This window comes from Loa loa, assembly GCF_000183805.2.
Source record: "Loa loa unplaced genomic scaffold supercont3.79, whole genome shotgun sequence".
Classification (NCBI taxonomy): Eukaryota; Metazoa; Nematoda; class Chromadorea; order Rhabditida; family Onchocercidae; genus Loa; species Loa loa.
Window position 1 is genome coordinate 197,352 of NW_018108259.1, and position 21,458 is coordinate 218,809.

The window sequence follows — 21,458 nt, forward strand, 5'->3', positions numbered from 1 at the left end:
CAGATGAGACTATCCAATTACGCGCCAATGTAATCGAATACTTAACTAATGAATTACATGTTGTCAAAATACCAATAGCCAACCACACAATGAAGCTAAAAATTATTGGAAACGACCTGACATCTTAATCGGAGCAGATCATTTCTTCAAATTTGTGGAATTGGAAAGAATCGAAACATTAAAATCAGGATTCTCACTACTTCACACAAAAGTTGGAACCAATGATTGCGGGAAGTGGCGATATAAACCAATTGTGTGAAAAAAGTACGACACATATTTCCAACACAATATCCACTTTAACCATAGGATCAGAAATAGAAAATTTCTGGAAACTAGAAGTCATGGGAATACAAGAAGGACCTAATGCCGATGGCGATGAAGAGGCACTGAAGCAATTTAAGAAATCTATAACGAAATATAATAACAGATATCAAGTAAGATGGCCATGGAAAGAATCGAAGGATAAGTTGAGTAACAACTATGGACTATGTCTAGGACGTCTAAAAAATTTGGTCAAGCGGTTACAACAGGGTCAAGAAAAGTTCAGATGCTACAAAAGTTAGTTTATCTTTTGTAGTGGTAAAATAATGTTGTAAAGTATTATTGTCATTTAAAATTTGATAAACTAATAGTAATGCTAAATTTCGATCGTCCAGATAGAGATTTGGAATTTTTGGTTTTTCAAAAAAAAAAAGCCAAACTTTTTCTGAGATAAAAATTGAATTCGAATAAAATTTCACAAAACAATATGATTGCGATGAAAAATGATGACATTAATTAGCAATAAATAAATCAATTTATCAGCAAGCATTAATAATTTTTCTTCCCAATACAAAAATTTATTCTTTAAAAGTTTCAAAGAAAGATACGCCATAAATATGTTAATTACGTAAGCTAAATTGATATATTCTGCATATCAAATTGTTGTAAATACGCCAGAAAATGCTTTTTTAAAAAGTAATAAGCAAAAAGGCTTAGATTGTTTGTTAGCTATAAAATTCGGATTCTGCAATGTAAAATTTAGATTTCAACCAAATATTCTGAAATTTCAAATTTAAATTTTGACATACATATACACACATACATTCATACATAAAAATACACAAGCATAATAACAAATAATAAGGAAACAATTAAAAATAAATAATAAATAAATTTTGGTCAAAGATAAAAATGTTATAATTATTGATTACATTGCCAATTTTAATAAATTTCCATATGATGAACAACAAATAACGATTAAACCTGTTAAAAAAAAAAAAAGAAATAATGAAACGAATGATAACAATGATCATTTACAGATTAAAAAGATTCAGTTGAAGTTGATTGCTGATCCAAATAGCTAATTATTGTCGCATATATTGGAAATATTTTGTAATCTTTTCATCATTTCATGCTATAAATAATAAATAATATGAAAATTATTGAAAATTTATTACCATCAAAGTCTAAATTTACAAATTCCCTTAACTTTTTTATTAATAATTTGTGTAAATATTGGTAATAATAATTTTAGCTAATTAGTCCAAATTTTGTATAAAAACTAAGGAGAAATGAGGTGCGGTAATGAAAACGGATAAGAAAAAAAATTTGAATAATTTTCTTTCTATGATGATTGAAAAATAAGAAATAAAAAACTTTGGCAATGGAACGATACAATGCTGCAAAATTTGCCAAAAGATATAAATTTAAATAAATGGTATGATTTAGAAGAAGTTAATTTTGCATATAAAGTATTGCAGGGTAGATAATTATTGCTATATTACTAGCTAATCATTTACTTCTATAATGGGAATGATGGATGGATAAATGATATCTGGAAACAACAAATTGATACATGTTTAAAAATAATGCATCCTCTAAGCCAGTTGCTTGAATTACAGTGTTAAGTATTTAGAAATAGCTTACTACCGTACTGAATACCGGATATACCATACTATTTGTATAATATATCATTGTAATACATGCATATTATTGATCTAGTGCATATTGGTGGCACAGTAATACAATGCATATTAATACAGTACTTATTATTGGTCAGTATACATTCTGTAATACAATGCATATTATTGGCACAAAATTTCATGGATGTATTCTTTGGCAAAATACTAAATATGTAATATCAAATTGTTGTACTATATTATTTTTCACCCTCTTGTCGCAGGAGAAGCTTGCGCGCTTTTATGAGGTTGAGAATTATGCTAGCGGTACAATTGTCACCGGTAGGTGCCAGATAGGTCTGAACTAAAGGGTTAGACAAAGTGTGTTCACAGGTAGTAAGGGCTCGTTACTCTTCGGTCAACCATCCTAGGAGAAGGACATTGTTTAGCTCTATAACGCCATCTGTCTCAGAAGATACTTCAACTAAAAAAAAAAATTTTGTCCGAAGGACTTCGCTGCTATAATCTAAACTCGCTAGCTCGCCAAATGAACCTTAGGTTGAAAGGACAAGACTAGTACCACGCCTCACCTAAAAAAATAAAAAGTCCACTGAGCAGATTCGAAGGATACACACACTTTTTGAAGCCCTGTAGCGACAGGCAACAAAACGGCAGGTGATAGGATGCACTGGAAACCGTAGATCCAACCCTGCATGGAAGTGGTTCAGGACATTGATTGATCCTGGAGATGACAGTCTTGTTCGGCAGCATTTTAAACGATCAAACAGCTTTTTTCAACGAAAGCATTGTTTGTTCTATACAGAGAGTGGTCCAGAAAAGATGACCTAACCAAAGCTCATCTCCATCTCCACCCGTTGGCTGACCACGCTACCAACGGACATTTCCTGAGGCGGTCAAACAAAGACAAAAAAAATAAAAACATACACCTGCCTCCAAAGGCAAACACAAATTGATACTTGCGTACTGGAATATTAGAAATCAGAATCCATTGCTAAATATATATATGTATGTATATATATCCCAGTAATGGAAATACAGTACTCTGAAATACAGTATGTCAATATTAATGCAGTATATCATACACTAACTTCTCAACACCGCCTGAACATATCTTCCACTGTACCCTTTATATCCGAACTTTTTGCTAAATATAATACAGTATATTAATAATATAATATAATACAGTATATGTATTCGGCATTGACTGTCATAGCCATCAGTACGTCTGCAGCAAGCGTGGATATAGCGTCGTTTGCGAGGCCAAACCATGACTGTATCATTGTTTCACGTAGCGTATTTATAGCATTAAGTATATGGTGTACTGTATTAATACAAAACATACCAATATAATGTGTCAATATATTGTATTAATATATACTGTAATGAGGTATGATATACTATATTGGTGTGCTGTATTGATATTGACATACTATATTTCAGTATATTGTATTTTATTATTGGATATATATATATATATATATATATATATATATTTGACAATGGATGTATATTTTAAGGCATTAGTCGCCTATTTTCCTAATCCAAAAATCGCATCATATATACGTGAAAGCATATGAGGATTGCGTCAAGTCAATGTTTCCAAGGCTTTACTTAGATGTCCGAGAGTTATATCATTCAAATGTTTCAAAGGTTTTACTTAGACGTCTGAGAGTTACGTCATTTAAATGTTTCAAAAGCTTTACTTCGACGTCTAAGAGTTACGTGATTTAAGTGTTTCAAAGGCTTTATTTAAATACCTGTAATAGTTTCTTGCTTGAAGAATGATATCCATAAAATATTTCTACTCATTTTCAGTTAGAAACTATCTTCCAATGATTCAAACGAGTTTCACATAGATGTCAGTATGGTCTGAAATAAAGCTTATTTAGTGGTTTGATAATGTACCGGACTGGGGTTTTCTCGGGTTAAATGGGTGCCGTTGTTTTTTGATTTCTTGAATTCGTATTTGGTGAGTACGGAGGTTTTGGTCAAAATTTTCTTTTTTTCTTTTTATTGAAATATTGATCAAAAGTTTTTTTCCTAGATTTGGGTCACTTTTAATTAATATTCACAAGTTTCATCCGCTATCTGTGGATTGTTTGGGTTGTAAATTTCGACGTTGAAATGCATCAAAATGAATACTTAGAAAATGCATTGAGTACTTAATTTCAGGGATAGCAATTGTATCTACCGAAATTGTTGCTCTGGAAGTGTCGGTTTTAATGAATTTTTCAATTTATTAACTTTCATTGGAAAAACAGTGAATAAGTAATCGAACAATGGAGACGGAGGTTGTAAGAGCATTTAATGCTGAGGTATGACATTACTATGATATTATTCAGTATCTTAAATAAGCTATCGATTAAGTATTGCTGGTGCTGATAGGAGGAAATTTTGTTTAAGAAGACCAAATTTTGTTTATAGTGTCAAGACGACTGTCACTCCTAATGATACTATAGTCAGTGACAATTGTACCCAAAATCCTGATATGGATATGACTCTTACATTGCCATGACAGAGCGTGTTATATGCAAGACGGATCCCCTAGGCATCTCAATCTCAAATTTATGCATCAAATGTCATTTTACATGCAACAAACAGACTGACGATATTGTTCAAAACTTGACTTATAGGGCAGAGGTAATATCGTCCACATAATTTGATGGTATCTATAGAGTATATATCTAACAGAAATATTTGCTGGGAGTAATAGGAATAAATTGACAGTTAAATAATGGGATGATGAACTGAAATGAAAGACGCATAACTTTCAGTTGGTGTCTCTGTACGAATTACGACCACCGATAAGTAAGAAAAAGATTGTGGATATCACAAAGGCGGCAATGAAAGCTATCAAATATTACAAACATGTCGTCTTTGGAGTCGAAAAATTTTTGATGAAGGTGATATAAGTTGATATCTAAGATTTTAATAAAAATAACGGTACGCCCTTGTTTTTTCAAGGATGGCATAGCTATTTCTCTAGTAATATTTGATAAAATATGGGTGGAATCTGAATACACTTTCTTGATATGGTGAAGCGAATCACCGATGTAAATCTAAAACTCCTGATATATCGAATCGTCTCTTTTGTTCGTTGGCTGAAACAGTATTTTTTAGTTTTTTATTGACTAACAAACAGTGTTTTTTTAGTTTTCTTGTTAATTGGCTGTTTTCATTTTCAGTGCAAAACAGAATATAAGATACCTGGTCTATATTGTATCGATTCCATAATACGGCAATCGCGTCATCAGTTCAAAGACAAAGATGTTTTTGGTCCACGTTTTGCGATCAATATGCAAGCAACTCTTTCGAATTTGTTGAATTGTAAGGCTGATGATAAGGTATTCATAGATCTTAAAATTATTTTTGGTCTATAATTTATTAATACAAGACATCATATTGTATGTGATTGATTTTTTTCTTTGTACTTTATTGTTAGCTTTGGTTTATAATACTATAAGTTGTAGTTAGTACTTCACGAGCTCTTTCCTTCTAGCTACTAAACTGTTATATTCCTTAAAACTATTACTTTTCTTTATTTCATACTTACGATATTTCCAGTTATACTATTTATAGTTGAAAGTGGTTCGAGTTTTGAATTTATGGAAAAGTCATGAAATATTTGATACAGGGAAGTTACGACCATGGCTGGATTATTGTCGGGATGTTCATGGACTTGGTTTCTTTTCCTTTTTTTTCAGCTTCATTTTTCATAGGTTTTAATTGCCAAAGTTGCGCAGCTGTATAACTGTTCTCAGTTGCGTAATTGTAGTTCAACAAAGAACTGAGCCTTATTTGGGACTTTAGGACTTCAATGTCATCTGATATGTGTTCCATAATGCTAGAGAAAAATGTTCTCGGCGTTCAAAAAAATGTTCAGTAGGCAAACAATCCTTGAAATAAACGAAGTTATAGCAAATAAGCATCTTAATTTATTATAAAATGAAATTATTAATCCTAATAAGGATATTTTTCAGAAACCGATGTTGTGATCGTAGAAAAAAGTGTAAAGGGTGATCAGGCGGACTTCTCGATATATAGTCGCATCCCTGGTCGTGGTGAAAAGCGAAAACTAATGGAATCACAAGCTCCATTATCTGTATGTTAGGGAATATTTTTTTCAAAAATAAGGTTGCATGTGCAAGGAGACAGCCTTCGATCTTGAATAAATTACTGCTTGGATAGATAGGCTTCAACATATTCTTTAAAATTTAATTTTTCAGGTACCGATGACTTTCATCATATAATTTATTATCAAACATAAATGGCGTAATATAAGCAATATTTGAAGAAAATTTTCGAAGAGCTTCGGAATTTTATTGCAAATTTTAGGGAAATCGATCACGTACACCACCTTTACCTTTTCGTGAGCCGAGTGATGATGCTGTAGAAGGAGGCGTAAGCGAGCGTGAAACGCTTGCGATGCTAACTACAATGGGTTTGGATCTTGGTGGAATGTTCACGTCCGATTCATCGTTATTGCAGAAAGTCAACAAACTAGTCAACGACAAACTTACTGAACGTCGAGAGTTAGATTCGAAAAGACAGGGGAACATCAAGGTTTGTATGGGGCCTTTTCATTTTTCTGAAAGAATTTCTAACGTATGTTTAGTTCAGAACTCTGCCTTTTATTGATGACTCCGAGATAAAGTAAATTCTTTTATTGATCTTTGCTAAAAATTATGCCGAACAAACTTTAAAACGAACTTTAAAACAAAACTTTTAATAGTCCTAGTGCTAGTAAACTATAAAATTAGTCAAATTATTGTCATAAGCTGTATTATCCTGTCTCGAATACTGTCAGGATGGTGACTACCATAAATAAAAATAAAACCATAAATAAACATAAATAAAGTGGTGCATAAGATTAGTATTCATATGGTTAGTTAGTGTTTTAATGTACCTTTTTCAGAATCTTCTTTCCAAAGAATTCGATTACAGTGATGAGGATGATAGCGGTGACGATGATTTTAACCGCAAGTTGGAGATAGAAGCGAAACCTGCTGAGCTGACGAAACAACAAATTATAGGGTATTAACTGATTTTTAAGTAAATAACATTTTATAACGATCAGAATTAATGACATTTTATTTTAGTCAAAGAACGTGAATGACAGATACACTGAGCGAGTTGAGGAAATGGTGAATATGTTACTGTTCGAAAGATCACATGATCACTGAACATTAGCTCGAAAATAAATTAATTTTTCGCTATGATTATTACTTACAAAGAGCATAATGCTCAAATGGTTTTACGGGGGTTATAATTAATTTTAGAAGGTGCATCATTGGAAACATCCGAAAGTATTATACTCAAATGCATTCTATTATCCAATTATATGTTGCAGTATGGCAGAAGCAGTTCTTCGAGAGCCAGATACGAAAGAAGAAATACAGCGCATGCACACGGAACGAATTTCGGCTTTGTCCCAGGCAGCTGCAGCAAGGGTGCAAGCCGTTAAGCAACAACAGCAGCAGCAACAACAACAACAACAACAACAACAACAACAACAACAACAACAACAACAGCAACAACAACAGCAACAGGGAAGTATTCCATCTGCAGCTCGTACCTTAGCAACTCAACCGGGTGCACCTCCAATTACGATTCCGTTAAATCCAATCACTGCCTCACAAACGAATATAACAGCAGCTGTTCCTCCACTTTCGATTCCGATGCCAGGTCAGTCGTTGCAGCCTCCGGCAACAACAAACATATTATCACCCAGATCAGCACAACAATTTGTAAGTTCTCTTTTTTATTTGTAAAGGGATTTGGCCTTGTATTTAATCAAGTCGAATTGATGTTTGATTTAAGGAAAGGCGGCATAAAGTAGGTGCTATTATAATTAACTAGAATGCATATATCTACTTTTTATGGTATTCCAAAGAAAAATTTCGTAAATTCCCTTTGTTCCATGCTAGAAAATTTTGACACCTCATTTACAAATGTGACCTATTTATCAGGTTAAAAAACGAAATTTTTGACGGTTGGCGTCATTCACCTTCTTCAGAATGTTGCTTATCGGCAGGTGCTACATTCCTCATGATTACGGTATATTTCAGTTAGTGTTTCCATGTTCATTTGTGCAAATTTCAACCCTTATTCATTTCAGTTGCTTAATGCGGGCGGATTAGCTGCATTTGCGCCGAATATGCCACCTCCAAATCTTCTGGGTGTGATGCCCCCACAGATCCCTACTTCGATACCTGGTGGATTGTCACTTGCAAATACGACGAATGCCGACAGTCGAGATCGCAATAATATTGATCAAGTTTGTTTTTATTGTATTTGACATGGTTTGTATTTTTTTATTTTTTTGGAAATGTTAGATATTTCAAAATGTCAAAAAATCAGGGATCACGACCACTATTCCACACAATTCTTTTCGGAATGTTTTCCAAGCAAAAAAAAAATGTCCGTTTGTTCTTTTCGTTCAAATCTTATTATTATATGGTTTTGAAGCAGTTAGCTGTTTTTTTTCTCTTCATACTAAATGTACTAATAGGTTTACTAAATGTACGTAATAGGTTTCTTCTGCATATACCTATTGCATTATAATATTTGTGCTGTAGGATGATCGCTATCGCAGAGAAGGAGATGACAGATTTGATAGCGATCGAGATGAGCGATTAAGGCGTGGTCATGGGAGAAATGATAGAATTAGTGAAAAGAGTGATAAAGGTCAGGAACGGCGGCGCGGTCGCTCGAGGTTGGTTACTTTTCTTGATATGTACTGTTTGTTGGAAACAAAATGGGGGGTGATTTTTTAATGGGTTTTATTTTCTTGGAGTAATTACATTTTAACATTGGTATACTGTAATAATAATTGTGAAGGGATCGTGAACACGAGGATAGAGGGAACAGTCGCGGCTTTGGGGATCTGCATTCAAAGCGGCCGCGACGTAGTCGATCTCGCGATCAGGGCTTTGGAGATCGTAGAAGAGAACATCGTCGTAGTGATAGTCATGGACGAAGAGGTTTATCACGAGGACATCTTGATAGGGAACGGTCGGAACGTGATCATAACAATCCAGCAGTAAGTTTTGTTATTTAAAAGTGTAGTGGAGGTTAGATTTCTCTACCTCATAATCACTTAAATGAGAGGATATCTTGATATCTTGACAGGAGGTATTGTCAACCGTTTTAAATGAGGAATATTTATGATTATATTTACGATATTTTTATATTTTTGATTTCTGTACATTATGCTGCAGCACGCAGAAGTGTCATTTTTGTCTTGCTTGACGGATGGTATTTCGGTTACTTTTGGGGAAAAAATGAGTTATCTTTAGGAAAAAAAATACATTTGGAAATCAAACAAATATTTATATGTAGTCTTTGAACAATTTTCATATTTTCGAACTTTTACAGTACAGAGATTTGGAGCGGTTGCGTCGGAAAATGGGACTTCCGTGGCCACCGAAAGAAGGACATTTACTGAGTAAGTTATTCTAGAATCATCTGCAGCCGGAAGTGCTAGACTTTCCAGTGTCACACTAAAAAACTATGTATTTTTCCTCTGAATTATCACTTGTAGCTTTTTTTACATTGCAGCCTATTGTTACGAATTCGAATAATTCCAATAAGATGGATAAAAAACTAAGTCGCATTAGATGGTTCCAATTTTATCTCCACTTTATGATTTACCAATTTCATATAGATCCATATATTTGCAGTTGCATCATGTACACTATGGTTGGGTAGGATTCCTTCGAATTGTACGGAAAATGAAATCCGTCAGGCAATAGCTGAAGCTGGAGAACCAGCACGCATTAGCATTATACATTCCCGTGCTTGTGCATACGTTACGATGAAAGACAGGAAAGCAGCGTTCCGAGTAATGGATCGGATGCAGAAGAATTTCAAAATCGGAGAAAAGAATGTCAAAGTAAGTTCTTAAACACCAAAGTACATATGTTAGAGTTGATTCTTGTTTTTGCATGAAAGGACCGGTAAAATAATTGCACACCTGAGGTTCTAAAATAATGCAATTCTTAATGATATAGTATATGATTTTCTTTTACTTTAAACGATCTATACTTTAAACCTTTACTTTCTTCTGATTTTCTTTGTCTTTCTTTTTTTAGTTGAATTGGGGCATTGGACAAGGTTTAAAAGGTGAAAGATACGCGGAGTACTGGGATCCCGACCGAGGGTACTCGTTGATTCCACATTTTGCTCTGCCTAGTGATTTGGAATCTCTAATAGAAGGAGGCCATCTTGAAATAGAATCGTTACCCTCCCATCTTGCTGGTAAGTTCATTTTTGATTGATTTTCTTATTAATGGTTCGAAGGTTATTTCATCTGTTTATTTTAATTGAACTAAATTAAAATGCATTTCGTTTAACTGACTTGAAATGAAAGAGAAATGAGGATTTTGTTGGAAGCTTCATTACAGATTTGTATGATGAACATGGATTGAAAGGAAAGCAACGTGAGCAGGATTCGGCTTCTGTTCAGTGTACTTCGAACATTCAGTTACCACAAATAGCTCCAAATATGCATTCATATCAGTTTCCTCGTCAGTTATTCTGAAGAGAAATAATAACTTATGTACTTTATAGTAATTAAAATTAGAGAAATAATGACTTATATGTAACTTTATAGTAATTAGAATCCATTTTCAATTTTTTGGTCTTCAACTGAAATATTTCTTTAAATTTATCTTTTGATCGATCTTCTTGACAAATATTTAAAATTATATCGATCAGAAAGTTTATGAACTTGTGGGTTAATAGATTTTTGGCAAGTCTGCGTTTTTTTTTTTCATTTGTTCCATAAATATCTTCGTGAACATTCAGTGGGTCAACCGCCTCGATTGTCTGGAGCTGCTCCATTCCTACCTCATGGAATCATGCCAATTCCTGGCATTTTTCCGCCTGGTCTACCTCCTCCAATTGGAGGTGTACCACTAGCTGGCGCTGCACCAACTCCGAAACCACACAACTGTGCCTCAACTGATACCCAAGGAACGAATGCTCCATCGACTTCGCCGCAGGCATGATTTCATTATGATTACCATTAGCAATGTTAATACTCTTTGTTAACACGTTTTATGTTAACATATTTTATGAAAGATGATTCAATTGCAGGAGTCAAATGTCATTGCATTTTTCAGGAACTTTGAAAGCACTTTTTCATTTTACACCGTGATAATGGATTAAATACTTAATCAATATTCTCTTAATTAGTGAATTATTATCCACTTCATTAGTGGATCAGTGTGCAAAGTGCAATGGTCAGAGTACAGTATTTTTGCGAATCTTAACATGATTCTGCCTGCTAAATATTATTTTAGAACAGTAAGCAGTAGTGATTTCATGTTACGTTGATGTTAATACGTTTCATATGCTAACTATAGGCTAGTTTATTTCAGATTGCTACCAATGCGATGAATGTGGAAAGGATGCGTGTTCCAGGTTATTTTTTGAAGGATTTTTTTTCTCAATGTTCTTGTCTGCCAAGGCACTCTCATTTTGCTTATAAATCGACATTATAACCTTTAGCTCTTAGAAGTCAAGCTTGGGACTGTGTTTAGCATCAGTAATTTGGGAGTTTGATGCAAAGATTGGATTACTCATGAAAGTTTAATATTTTAATTTTCCTTGATTACAATGGACTTCTGATTCAGAACTAACATGGATTGAAAAATTTAACACGAGTTAGATTTTGTTGCAATCGCAATAGAATATAATTTTCAGGACCGAATACATTCATGTCTTCAGGTTACAGTATGCTGCCTCCCAGGTACAATTCCTCTTGTGGATCTCTAAATATGAGAGCAAATCGACCAGGAGTATTTCCTGGGCGGTATGATTTTCAATTACTTTTGTTCATCTTCTAATGGTTGTGATACTGTTTATGATATTCGAAATATTTGATTGCGAAATATTTTTTAATTCGAAAAAAAAAATAGTTACACTGTGTTTTTTTATTTTTTTATGCTGCTACTACAACTATATTTTTATATTTGTTTCTTACAGGTCACCGTTTTCACCCTTCCGCGGAGGACCGCCTTTTGGAGGAGCTCCAGTTAGAGGGGTATGTGTTCCGTGCAAATAGTATCATGTTGCAATCAGGCTATTCATTTTGGTCTTCACAGTTCTCCGATGATTTAACTGTGTTGTTAACATTTCAATTTTTTTATTAAATATACTGATTTGTGCATAATATTTTTTGTTAATTGTAGGTGTTGCGAACACCGCTACCATTGATGCACTCACCAGGAATGGGAAGAGGATCGCGAAATCTTTATCCACCGCGGCATTTTCCACCTACTTTGTTAGCTAATAATTCCGGTATGAGTTAAGTGATGTTTTTCAGTTATGAATATCTTGTCTTTGTCATAATGCAGAATTTTTGATGAAAATTATTGATGCTAGTGGTATGCAATGGTGTTTAGTATTTGATAAAAAATGTTGCAGTTTAAGATACCAAATACCTTATTTTGCATATTGTCATGCTGTAATATGTGTTTTATGCACTGAAGAGTTTTTCTTCCTTTTTTTTCGCATTCCTTTGCTGAATTAGGTATTTGATGCAGAAGCTATCATTCGGAATGAAACCTTAATGAGACCTTCAAAAGTAAAATCGATTTGCAATTTGTACTTTCCAGAATCTGAATTGTCCAAACCGAAGATTATTAAGGAAAAAATTCAGATGATTTCATAGAAATAAGAAATGTCCACTGAAAAAAAAGTAAAAAAAATGGGAGGAGTAAAAAATTAAAAAAAAAACATTGGGTTATATGGAAATATAATCAAAAAAAAGAAAAAAAAACCAAAGCTTATAATTCATGATTGTTTCAGATGGTTGCAAAACTACACAGGAGAATCAATGGCGAAATAGCGAATCGGGAGATGGGCATGTTAACAATTCTAAGCACGATGATTGGGATAATAACGCTATGGTACCATCTAGCAGTCATGAAGAATGCGCACAACCCGAATCTACCAAAACTGGTAACTTTCCCTTGTGTCAAACTTGAACCGGATCGAATCCCACTTTTTTCTGAACTTTAAAAGCGAATGTCAATTAATCTGGGATGATATTGTTGCATGTTAGCTAACAAAGACTAGATTTTTCGAATAGACATGGAGACAGGTATTTGAATCAAAACAGTTTAATAATTATTATCCTGAACTATTTGTTGAAGTGTTGATGCACCGACGCTCGGTCGTATGCACTCCCGTTGCAATGAGTAATTCTGTAGTTTGAATTTCTGCGGTAATTAGGCTCTAGGTATTATTCAAGGCTGTTGGGATCTAGACATTATTTTGGTAGTTGAGCATGATTTTGGTGGTATTAAATATATCGGTGCTGCTCATGATATATAGTCTTTCGGCAGGAATGAACTTTTTGCTCCATTTATACCGTGTGCTGGAATCTGTTATTCCTTAAGTTTTTTTTTTTTTTTTTTTTGTTTATCCCCAAGTTTTTATGTGACTATGCAAAGTCATAATTTATTTGTTGGTTTAATTTTAGAAAAACGAATAAGAAAGAGGACCGAAATGGATGACTCGAGCAATGAACCCGTGACATCGACTACTCATGATGATGAAAACGCTGCAGTAAGCGGAGCTGTCGAGGCTTTAGCATCCGAGGTAAAATTGCATGGTGGTGCAAATGTAGTGCCAAACAGCGATGATTTGAAGGTGATGAGTAATCTTTTCGAGTAATCTTTTTTTCCCCTCTATAAGATTTCGAACTTTGTTGTTGTGATATGAAATTCAATAGAACCGTACATATGCAGCACAAGTTGTTAATGCTACGGTGCTGCAGGTCTATTATTTGTTGCGTCTCATATATTGTAGGTTATCTGCAGTTGTAAAGAAGACAGGGTTTTTCTAGCATAAACTGATCCTAATTAATTTGATCTGAATCCATTTCTTAAGCCTTCGCATATTTTTGTGACATCTTTACAGCGTCATGTCTTAAAACTGAGTAAATTTTCAATGGAGCATAAGCTATTTGCATATATGTCATACATGAAGACATTTTAAAGTATGGTATTACTTTTGCAGCATTGTTCATCTTATGGCGGTTATAATAAGTAAGGGTATTTCTTATGCAAATTTGTAAGGATTATGAAAAATCTCGTGATTATATTTCCTCTCAACGTCTTTGTATTCACTTTTTTTTCTTTCTTTTTTTAAAAAACGGTATAAAGTGCCACTTTTAATGGATTTTATTGATGCACCATTTTTTAATTTTTTAATTGAACGATTCTAATTTGTAGAGATCTGGATAAGAGCATGGGCTAAATCACCAATATAGCATGTTGTCACCATTTCCCAGCTTTTGCTCAGCTTTTGAGTGAGAATAATACGTGATGGCTATTATATAGCCATTACCAGTTGCCTGTGACTGATCAGGACCTTTGATCTCTCGAATAGAAAAGACAGATCTTTTTAGTTAAGTATATTTTTTGGACTATAGCTCAAAGAGTTCGTTGAAAGTTTATTTGTTTATCCTTGTTTCATCTTTCAGGCTGTAACAATGAACGAGGATAGGATGTTGGAACAAGCAATTGTTTATGGTGATGATGAAGAATAATAAATCTTCATCCTAGTATATGTTCCGCATTGCATTTGATGCAAAAGTGTTCTTTACCTTCGTGTTGTTGGATTAAGAGTAGCTAATTAAGTTGTTTTAATTTCGGGAAATAGAGTTCAGGTTATGTGATAAAGATATCTTATCAAGGGAAGAGATGTATGGAAAGTGGTTGTTTGAGGGAGTTTCAGTCTTCGAGACAAGTCGGTTTTTGAATTTAAAATTATTTTGAAAACTTTTACCTTAAAATTATCTGGAAAGAAATTAGAGTTGTGTTCCTGGTCCATATCAGGAATAGACTTTACGTTAACTTTCTTAAATCCATCAATTTTGATATTCCAGTAAGCAGTACCTATTGGACATTTGATCCTAAATTGCTCTCTCTGGTAATAAAGATGCTGACTTAATGCATCGGCAGCTACTTCTTTTCCGATATTTGCATTTTCAGTAAACTATGAAATAATTAACAGAAGAAATACCAAAATTGAAATTCTGTAATGATCGTTATTTTATTATCTATCGGTGGCACTTTTTTGAATAATTTGTTGTTGTCTTCATTAATTTTTCTTATCATTATTTTTATTATTATTAATAATGTGCAACAAATTGTGTTTATTCTTTTGTCGATTGTTTTCTTTGACCAAAATCATTCTACATCATCTCATCATAACTGTGTTCTTTAAAAGCAATTTTTGCAACCATTGTTTTTAATGCAGAAAATAAAAATTGAAAAGATTTGTGATTGCAAATTTAAAAAATTTCATTCACAATTATTTTCAAAATTTATTGAGGCATTCATTGCTATTTATCTGACCATTTATAACATTCGTTACTTACTGATGTACTACCTACTAACCGGAAACATTCTACCTGCTATTTTCCTTAATTCATTTCGTGTAAAATTTCTTTCAAATTTCCACCTCATAAATATTTCTTCACCTATCAATTGACAATTTGTACCATCTGTTATCCCATATCCCATGATATCTCATACAAAATGAGTGGATAATTTAAATTGTATTATGTCAAGGAAAGAGTTGTAAATAAGTGATAAGCTATTCATAATTTTTCAGTAAAAAAAATAGAAAAAAAACGATTTCTATCCTCAATTAGATTTGCTAAGGGCGAAAGAAAAACTAATTAAAATAATATTTGCCCTCATCTTGTAAATTTTAAAATAAGTCACTTTTTTTTCTTAGAATTCAAGCAAACAATTTATGTAACAAAAATAAAAAGTTGTAAGGTAGTGTGAGAACAAATTAAAATTAAGTTTTATTATAACAATAAATGCGAGCAATATTTGATGAGATCATTTGTTATGAAGAAGATATGCAATAAATTCAGATGTAATAATAATTATAACTTATACAGTAGAGAAGATTTTTTGTAATAATTGTCACTTAATTGGAACTAATTGAATGGATAAATGGAAATGGAGTTTAATTGGGATGATTACTTTAAAAAATTATGTTAAAAGATTGAAATTGTAGAATTTTAATGAACTATAGTAATTTTTTTTTTCTAAAGTGAATTATTGTTGATAAATCATTTTAATCACGCATACAATTATATTACATGCATAGATAATAATGATCATAATAGTACTAATAATGATAATAAAAATAATAATAATATTAATTAATAACAAGCAACAAAGAATATAACAATATAACATTAAAAAAATGTATAGGAGGAAAAAAAAACTGTCAAATTGAATTATGATATGCCATTGTAAAAATAATTCGAAAAGAAAAGACACTTTTGTCTAATTAACATAATTAGTGATAAAATGATTACATCAATTATTTGAACCATTCATTTGATGATATCATATGTTTGAATGAATGAATACATTTTATTTCATCAAAAAATATATTTGATTAAAAATGATGTAAATGTTTTTCCTTTTTTTTTATCTTTTTGCATATAAATTATAACATGTTACATTTGCGCTTATTCATTGATTTTTGCGCTAGTTTAAGGAAGATTTCTAGTTTTTCAATAAAATTGAATGAATCATTTTACTGGAAGTTTTTTTTTTCCTCACGAAATCTCAAAATTTGATAAACTCTTATGAAATTTTTTAAAAAAAAGAGATTTCAGAATTTTCAAATTTTTCGTACAATTTGCATCATTTTCATCATTTTTTTTCTTTCTAGTTTCGTAATTTTCATTAATTAATTTTGCATATTTAATTACAAGATCAATGATAAAAAATCGGTATAAGATAAATATTTCAAATTTCATTTGTTTTCTTTTTGTACAATTTGATAAAATAACTTTAGTAACAAAAATTAATTTCATTAACTATCCATACATTGTTGATTTATGATGATAAACAATGGTGTTCTTTGATGATAACGATGATAATGATAATGATGATGATGATAATAATGACGATGATGATGATGATGATGATGATGACGACGATGATGATGATGATGATGATGGTAGTGATGATAATGATAATGATGATGATGATGATGATGGTGATAATGATGATGATGAAGCAAAAGGATATAAATTATTGTTGATATTTCGTGGATGATTTAATCGTTTTCTATTCTTATGTATTCGAGAAATGGTACCACTTCTTGGCCGTTTAGTAACATAATCAACGGCAATACCTTCCAAGGCATATTCATAATCATCTCGCATTAATCCACCTAAATAAATTTCAATAAAAATCATGAAAAGGTTGATTATTTATAAAAAAAAAATAAGAAAAAAAAAACTATTAAGCACTTTTTTTTGCACGCAAAATTTTGTTCTTTTCTTTTTTTTTAACAAAAATAAATTTGTATTTAATTTATAAACCGAAAGAATATTAGAAAAATGTAAAGTTTTTTCTTTTTTCTGTTCTTTTTATATAACATTATAATAAAAATGAAAAAAAATAATATTTGACAATAAATTAAATGAAGTTAAATGAAAAGAAAACTTTAACTTTTTTTTTGGTTTTGTTTAATCAAAATTTAGAGAAAGTGGAAATTTTTGTTTTGTTTTTTGTTTTATTTTCGACCTAATTTAATTTTAAATTTAATAATTTTTTTTTGTAAAATATGACAATTACTTTAAACTATTTACTATTTAGTTTATTGTAATCTAACAAGAAGATGTAGAACATAAATTAGATCAGTAGCAATTATTCGAAAATTGTTAGTACCATGAATTGGAATTTTTATTTGATTAATCAAATCAATGAATAAATATGATAATTTGTATTGAAATAGATGTAACACTATCCGGTCATTCTTGACATATGATAAAATAATCATAATTTGGATATGGTTATCACTAACTTCTTGAGAAAATTTATCATTATAATCATCAAATTTTTCATATTTTAATTGAATTAATCCATAATGATTACAGCATATTTATTAACCAAATAAGTCAAATTTATTATTAGTTATATTATTAATTCAAAAAAAAAAATGTTAATTTGAAAATGATAAAAGAAAGTGATAAAAGTGATAAAACGAGTAAGAAATAACTTACCAGCTTCATATGATCGTCCTACTATCACCAAATTAAGATTTGATAAGATAATAAAGTAGAGCAATAACAATTTCTGATTCAAATGCATTATCAATTTATTCGTTATTCTTGTTGCAAAAAAAAAAAATGCAGGAAAATCAGTACACTGAAATTAATGCTGATAATGATAAGTTTGAAGTGATATTAAAAATGATAATTGATCAAAATTTCATTAAATCCATAATTTTGTGAATTTAATTGATTATCAATAATAAATTAAACGTATTTTCCTAATGATAACAATGATCTCTAATAATGTCTTTCCTTATGATAATAATAATAATAATATAAATAAGGAATATAGAAAAAAGAAAATTAAAATAACAAAAGATTCACAAAAGATTATCAGAATGATCATCAGAATTATCAGAATTATCACAAAAGATTATCAAAATCAGAATTCACAAAAGATTATCAGAATTTTCGTAATCTCCTTGCCATGTTATTAATAAAACTATGTCTAAATGGATGAAATGCTTAACTAAAATGGTCAATGAGAAGTAATGGTCAGTGATGCAAATTGGATGGTCAATAAGAAGAGCTGGGAAGAAATTTAGATTGGATGATAATTTCAGGATATTTTTTCTTAGCCTATATGGAAAATTTAGTAAATTGAAATAGAGCTTATAGACTGGATAAAGGATCTAATAAATAAAAGTGTAGCTTATAGTCTTACTGAAAAACCTAGCAAATAAGCTTATAAGCCTAGATAAAAAGCCTGACAAATAAGGGGATATCAATTGTAGCCTAAATAACAAAACAAATGCAAATGATGGAGAAATTAATGGTTATAGAAATAAATGTAAAATTGTTAGCAACATTATTTGTAAAATTTGAACTATTTTTTAAACAAAGAAGTTAGATCAGTTCAACCATACCCATCACTAAACTTATCTATCCATTACTATTCCATACTACCTTTTTAATAACTTTTCGTTGACAACAATAATGTCCCATTTCCCCGCCTCCTCCCTTTTTATCTCCCGCTTCTCAGATATGTCACACCTCTCTTTCTAATTAACCCCACCTTTTCCAGTACAATTATACCGTTTATCAATTTTACATTAAATTAAAGAAAAAAAAAGAGAAAATTTTATAAACAATATTTAAATTAAGAAAATTTTTTTACAATAATTCATATAGCTCATTTATTTGTTCATTTGTTTGTTTGTTTGTTTTTCCATATTTGTTTATTCATTTATTTATTTATTAATTTGTTCAATGAAAGAATAATTCATTTAAACATTTATCACTTAATTGCATCAATCATTGAGAAAATGTTTGACCTAATCACCTGATTTTAAGAAATTATGACCTGACCTGGAATTCAAAATAGAAATTGTAAAGTGCAAAAATATTTTCATTCAAAAATACATTAAAATAAATTGTTAAGCAATGACATGTTTGTTGATGTTTGTCTCTGATAAATGAAATGATCATTTTAATTAACAATCTCATTGATGATTTGACCTTTTGATGCAATGATATCGATTGGAGAGTCTTTTGAATATTTCAATCATATTTTGTTTTTAAGGTTTTTTTTTTAAATTATTTCAGTAAAAAAAAGCCTTACAAAATTAAATTTAATTTGAAAATTCACATACTTTTTTTTGAAAGCATGCATCAAAAATTTAATAATACGCAGTTTAATTAATGCAGAAATTATCATTTTTACTAATTATTACTCGAATTATTGACTAAATTGTTTGATATATGGTTAGCTTATTAATTTACAATTCGCTATTACCATTGTTTTCCTAGAACGAAGAATTGTTGAGAAAAATATTATTGAATTCTATTCCGGAAAAATATCGAATTTCAATAATTAAATAATTAGCATATACTAATTATCATTATCACTATCATTATCAAATATTCCAAAAAACTATTAACAATTAAAGATCAAAGTAACATTTATGATTTTAAACATCCGGATACTAATTATCATTGTTAGTTGTGATATTTACCGAGCAAAATTCCATACCGGTATTTAAACGCATTTGCCTGACTTACCTTAGATGACTTTTAAAATATTCTGTTTCATTTATCTTTTTTCCCTTAAAAAAAAGAAAAAAATGTCTACTTTACATTTGATTTCTATGATCAGAACACATAACTGATAAGATAGAATCCGGAATTCCGGTTAATTCATCTTATCCATGAAACTAATCACAATGAATTATAATTACTGGATTTTGTATTTGTTATCATCCATTTCAAAGTTATATCTTACCGATAATTTCTCGTTTTTTTTTCCTCATTGCTCATATTTTTCATCATTATTTGAAAGAGACACACATATCTATATGTGATAGCCTTTTCTATTTAACCATTTAAACGACATCTTTCTTAAATGTGACCTTTGCTTAACTGTCCTCATATGACCTTTAAAATATTTTGTCTCATTTGTCTCTTATCTTAAAAAATAAAAAAGTGTCTACTTTACATTTAACTTCTGTAAACGGAATATATAATCATTCATTTCTACATATCTTCCGTTGAAATATGGCAGATTTTGATGTTCAAAGTTTTTTTTTTATTCTGTCATGAAATAAAACCTGAATTTGTTTTTTTTTTTATCAAGACAATAAAATGAAATATAAGAAATTTTGGAAATAAAAAAATATTTTCAATTATTCATTTTAAGTAAATGAAAAAGAATTCAGCATAGTTATACTTCCTTTTAGCATATGTCATTAAACAATTAAAAATTATTAAAAATAAACTTAATGTGATGAAAGTATAACTTATTTATTGTCAAATTTATTGGTTATTTCACTCGTAAGATAATAATCAAATATTAGATTAAAGCAAATTACAAGTAAAACCTACTGAAAGAGCTATCTATTTAAAAATCGTTGACAGTCTCAAAAGTTGAACGATATTTGAGATGAAATTACGCAAACATCAAAAGACACACGAAGATCAAAATGAACGAACCTTCCAGGCATGTGACAAAATTAGAAAAATGATTGTGACAAGTTTTGTAATCATTCATTAAATTGTTGAAATTATTTTTGAAAAAAAGAAACGAAAACAGTTTTTATGTTAACAGTTTTAAAATGTAAAACATACATTATAGTGAATGAAATTTTTTTTTATAAAATAAAATGATAAAATGACCAAATGACAGATTATTATAAGTGATTAATGATTGATAAATGATTAAATATTTTTCTCAAAATTTATTTTAATTTATTAGTTTATTCCCTTTTTTCCTTAATTTATAGCAAATTAAAAAAAAACAATAGCATAAACTATAATAACCTTTTTAAAAAAATTTAAATTTTATTTTTATTTTTTGGAAAAATTGAAATAAAAAATATTTCTGCACTTATATTAATTTTAATTTAATTCATTGTCAAATGCAAAAAAAAAAGCAAATAAGAAATGATTTCGGAAAAGAAAGCAAAAATTAAAAATTACAAATTTGATCTCGAAAAAAGGAAAAAGAAGAA

General features: G+C 30.5%; 3 protein-coding genes across 4 annotated transcripts; 2 read left to right on the top strand and 1 right to left on the bottom strand.

Moving 5' to 3' along the window:
• Positions 1-2,140: 2,140 nt before the first annotated feature.
• Positions 2,141-3,170, bottom strand: LOAG_05185 (hypothetical protein; the record flags this gene model as incomplete). Its single annotated transcript, XM_003140722.1, has 3 exons — positions 2,141-2,239; positions 2,516-2,622; positions 2,990-3,170. The coding sequence occupies 3 exons, from the start codon at positions 3,168-3,170 to the stop codon at positions 2,141-2,143; spliced, it is 387 nt and encodes a 128-aa protein (XP_003140770.1).
• An 897-nt stretch (positions 3,171-4,067) lies between these two features.
• Positions 4,068-14,611, top strand: LOAG_17472. 2 transcript variants are annotated; one of them, XM_020450132.1, is made up of 23 exons: positions 4,068-4,216; positions 4,676-4,804; positions 5,087-5,245; positions 5,481-5,583; positions 5,882-6,003; positions 6,237-6,464; positions 6,817-6,935; positions 7,252-7,648; positions 8,020-8,178; positions 8,480-8,616; positions 8,742-8,943; positions 9,279-9,348; positions 9,584-9,795; positions 9,995-10,160; positions 10,307-10,429; positions 10,710-10,906; positions 11,285-11,327; positions 11,610-11,718; positions 11,892-11,949; positions 12,098-12,206; positions 12,717-12,869; positions 13,393-13,511; positions 14,398-14,611. In XM_020450132.1, exons 1-23 carry the CDS (start codon positions 4,181-4,183, stop codon positions 14,461-14,463), a joined length of 3,216 nt encoding a protein of 1,071 aa, XP_020306248.1. In that variant the 5' UTR covers positions 4,068-4,180; the 3' UTR covers positions 14,464-14,611. The 2 variants fall into 2 exon arrangements, with proteins under 2 accessions (XP_020306248.1, XP_020306249.1); XM_020450131.1 differs by lacking the exon at positions 14,398-14,611 and having other exon boundaries at positions 13,393-13,649.
• Positions 14,612-16,801: 2,190 nt separating this feature from the next.
• On the top strand, positions 16,802-17,008 carry LOAG_17473 (hypothetical protein; the record flags this gene model as incomplete). Its single annotated transcript, XM_020450133.1, has 1 exon — positions 16,802-17,008. One exon carries the CDS (start codon positions 16,802-16,804, stop codon positions 17,006-17,008), a length of 207 nt encoding a protein of 68 aa, XP_020306250.1.
• Positions 17,009-21,458: the final 4,450 nt, after the last annotated feature.

Excerpts from the sequence above, each read along its gene's own strand:
- LOAG_17472 (XM_020450131.1), top strand. The coding sequence starts at position 4,181 with ATGGAGACGGAGGTTGTAAGAGCATTTAATGCTGAG. Across the intron at positions 8,179-8,479 it reads ATCGCAATAATATTGATCAA|GATGATCGCTATCGCAGAGA; the intron begins GTTTGTTTTTAT and ends TTTGTGCTGTAG. Across the intron at positions 11,950-12,097 it reads GAGGAGCTCCAGTTAGAGGG|GTGTTGCGAACACCGCTACC; the intron begins GTATGTGTTCCG and ends TGTTAATTGTAG.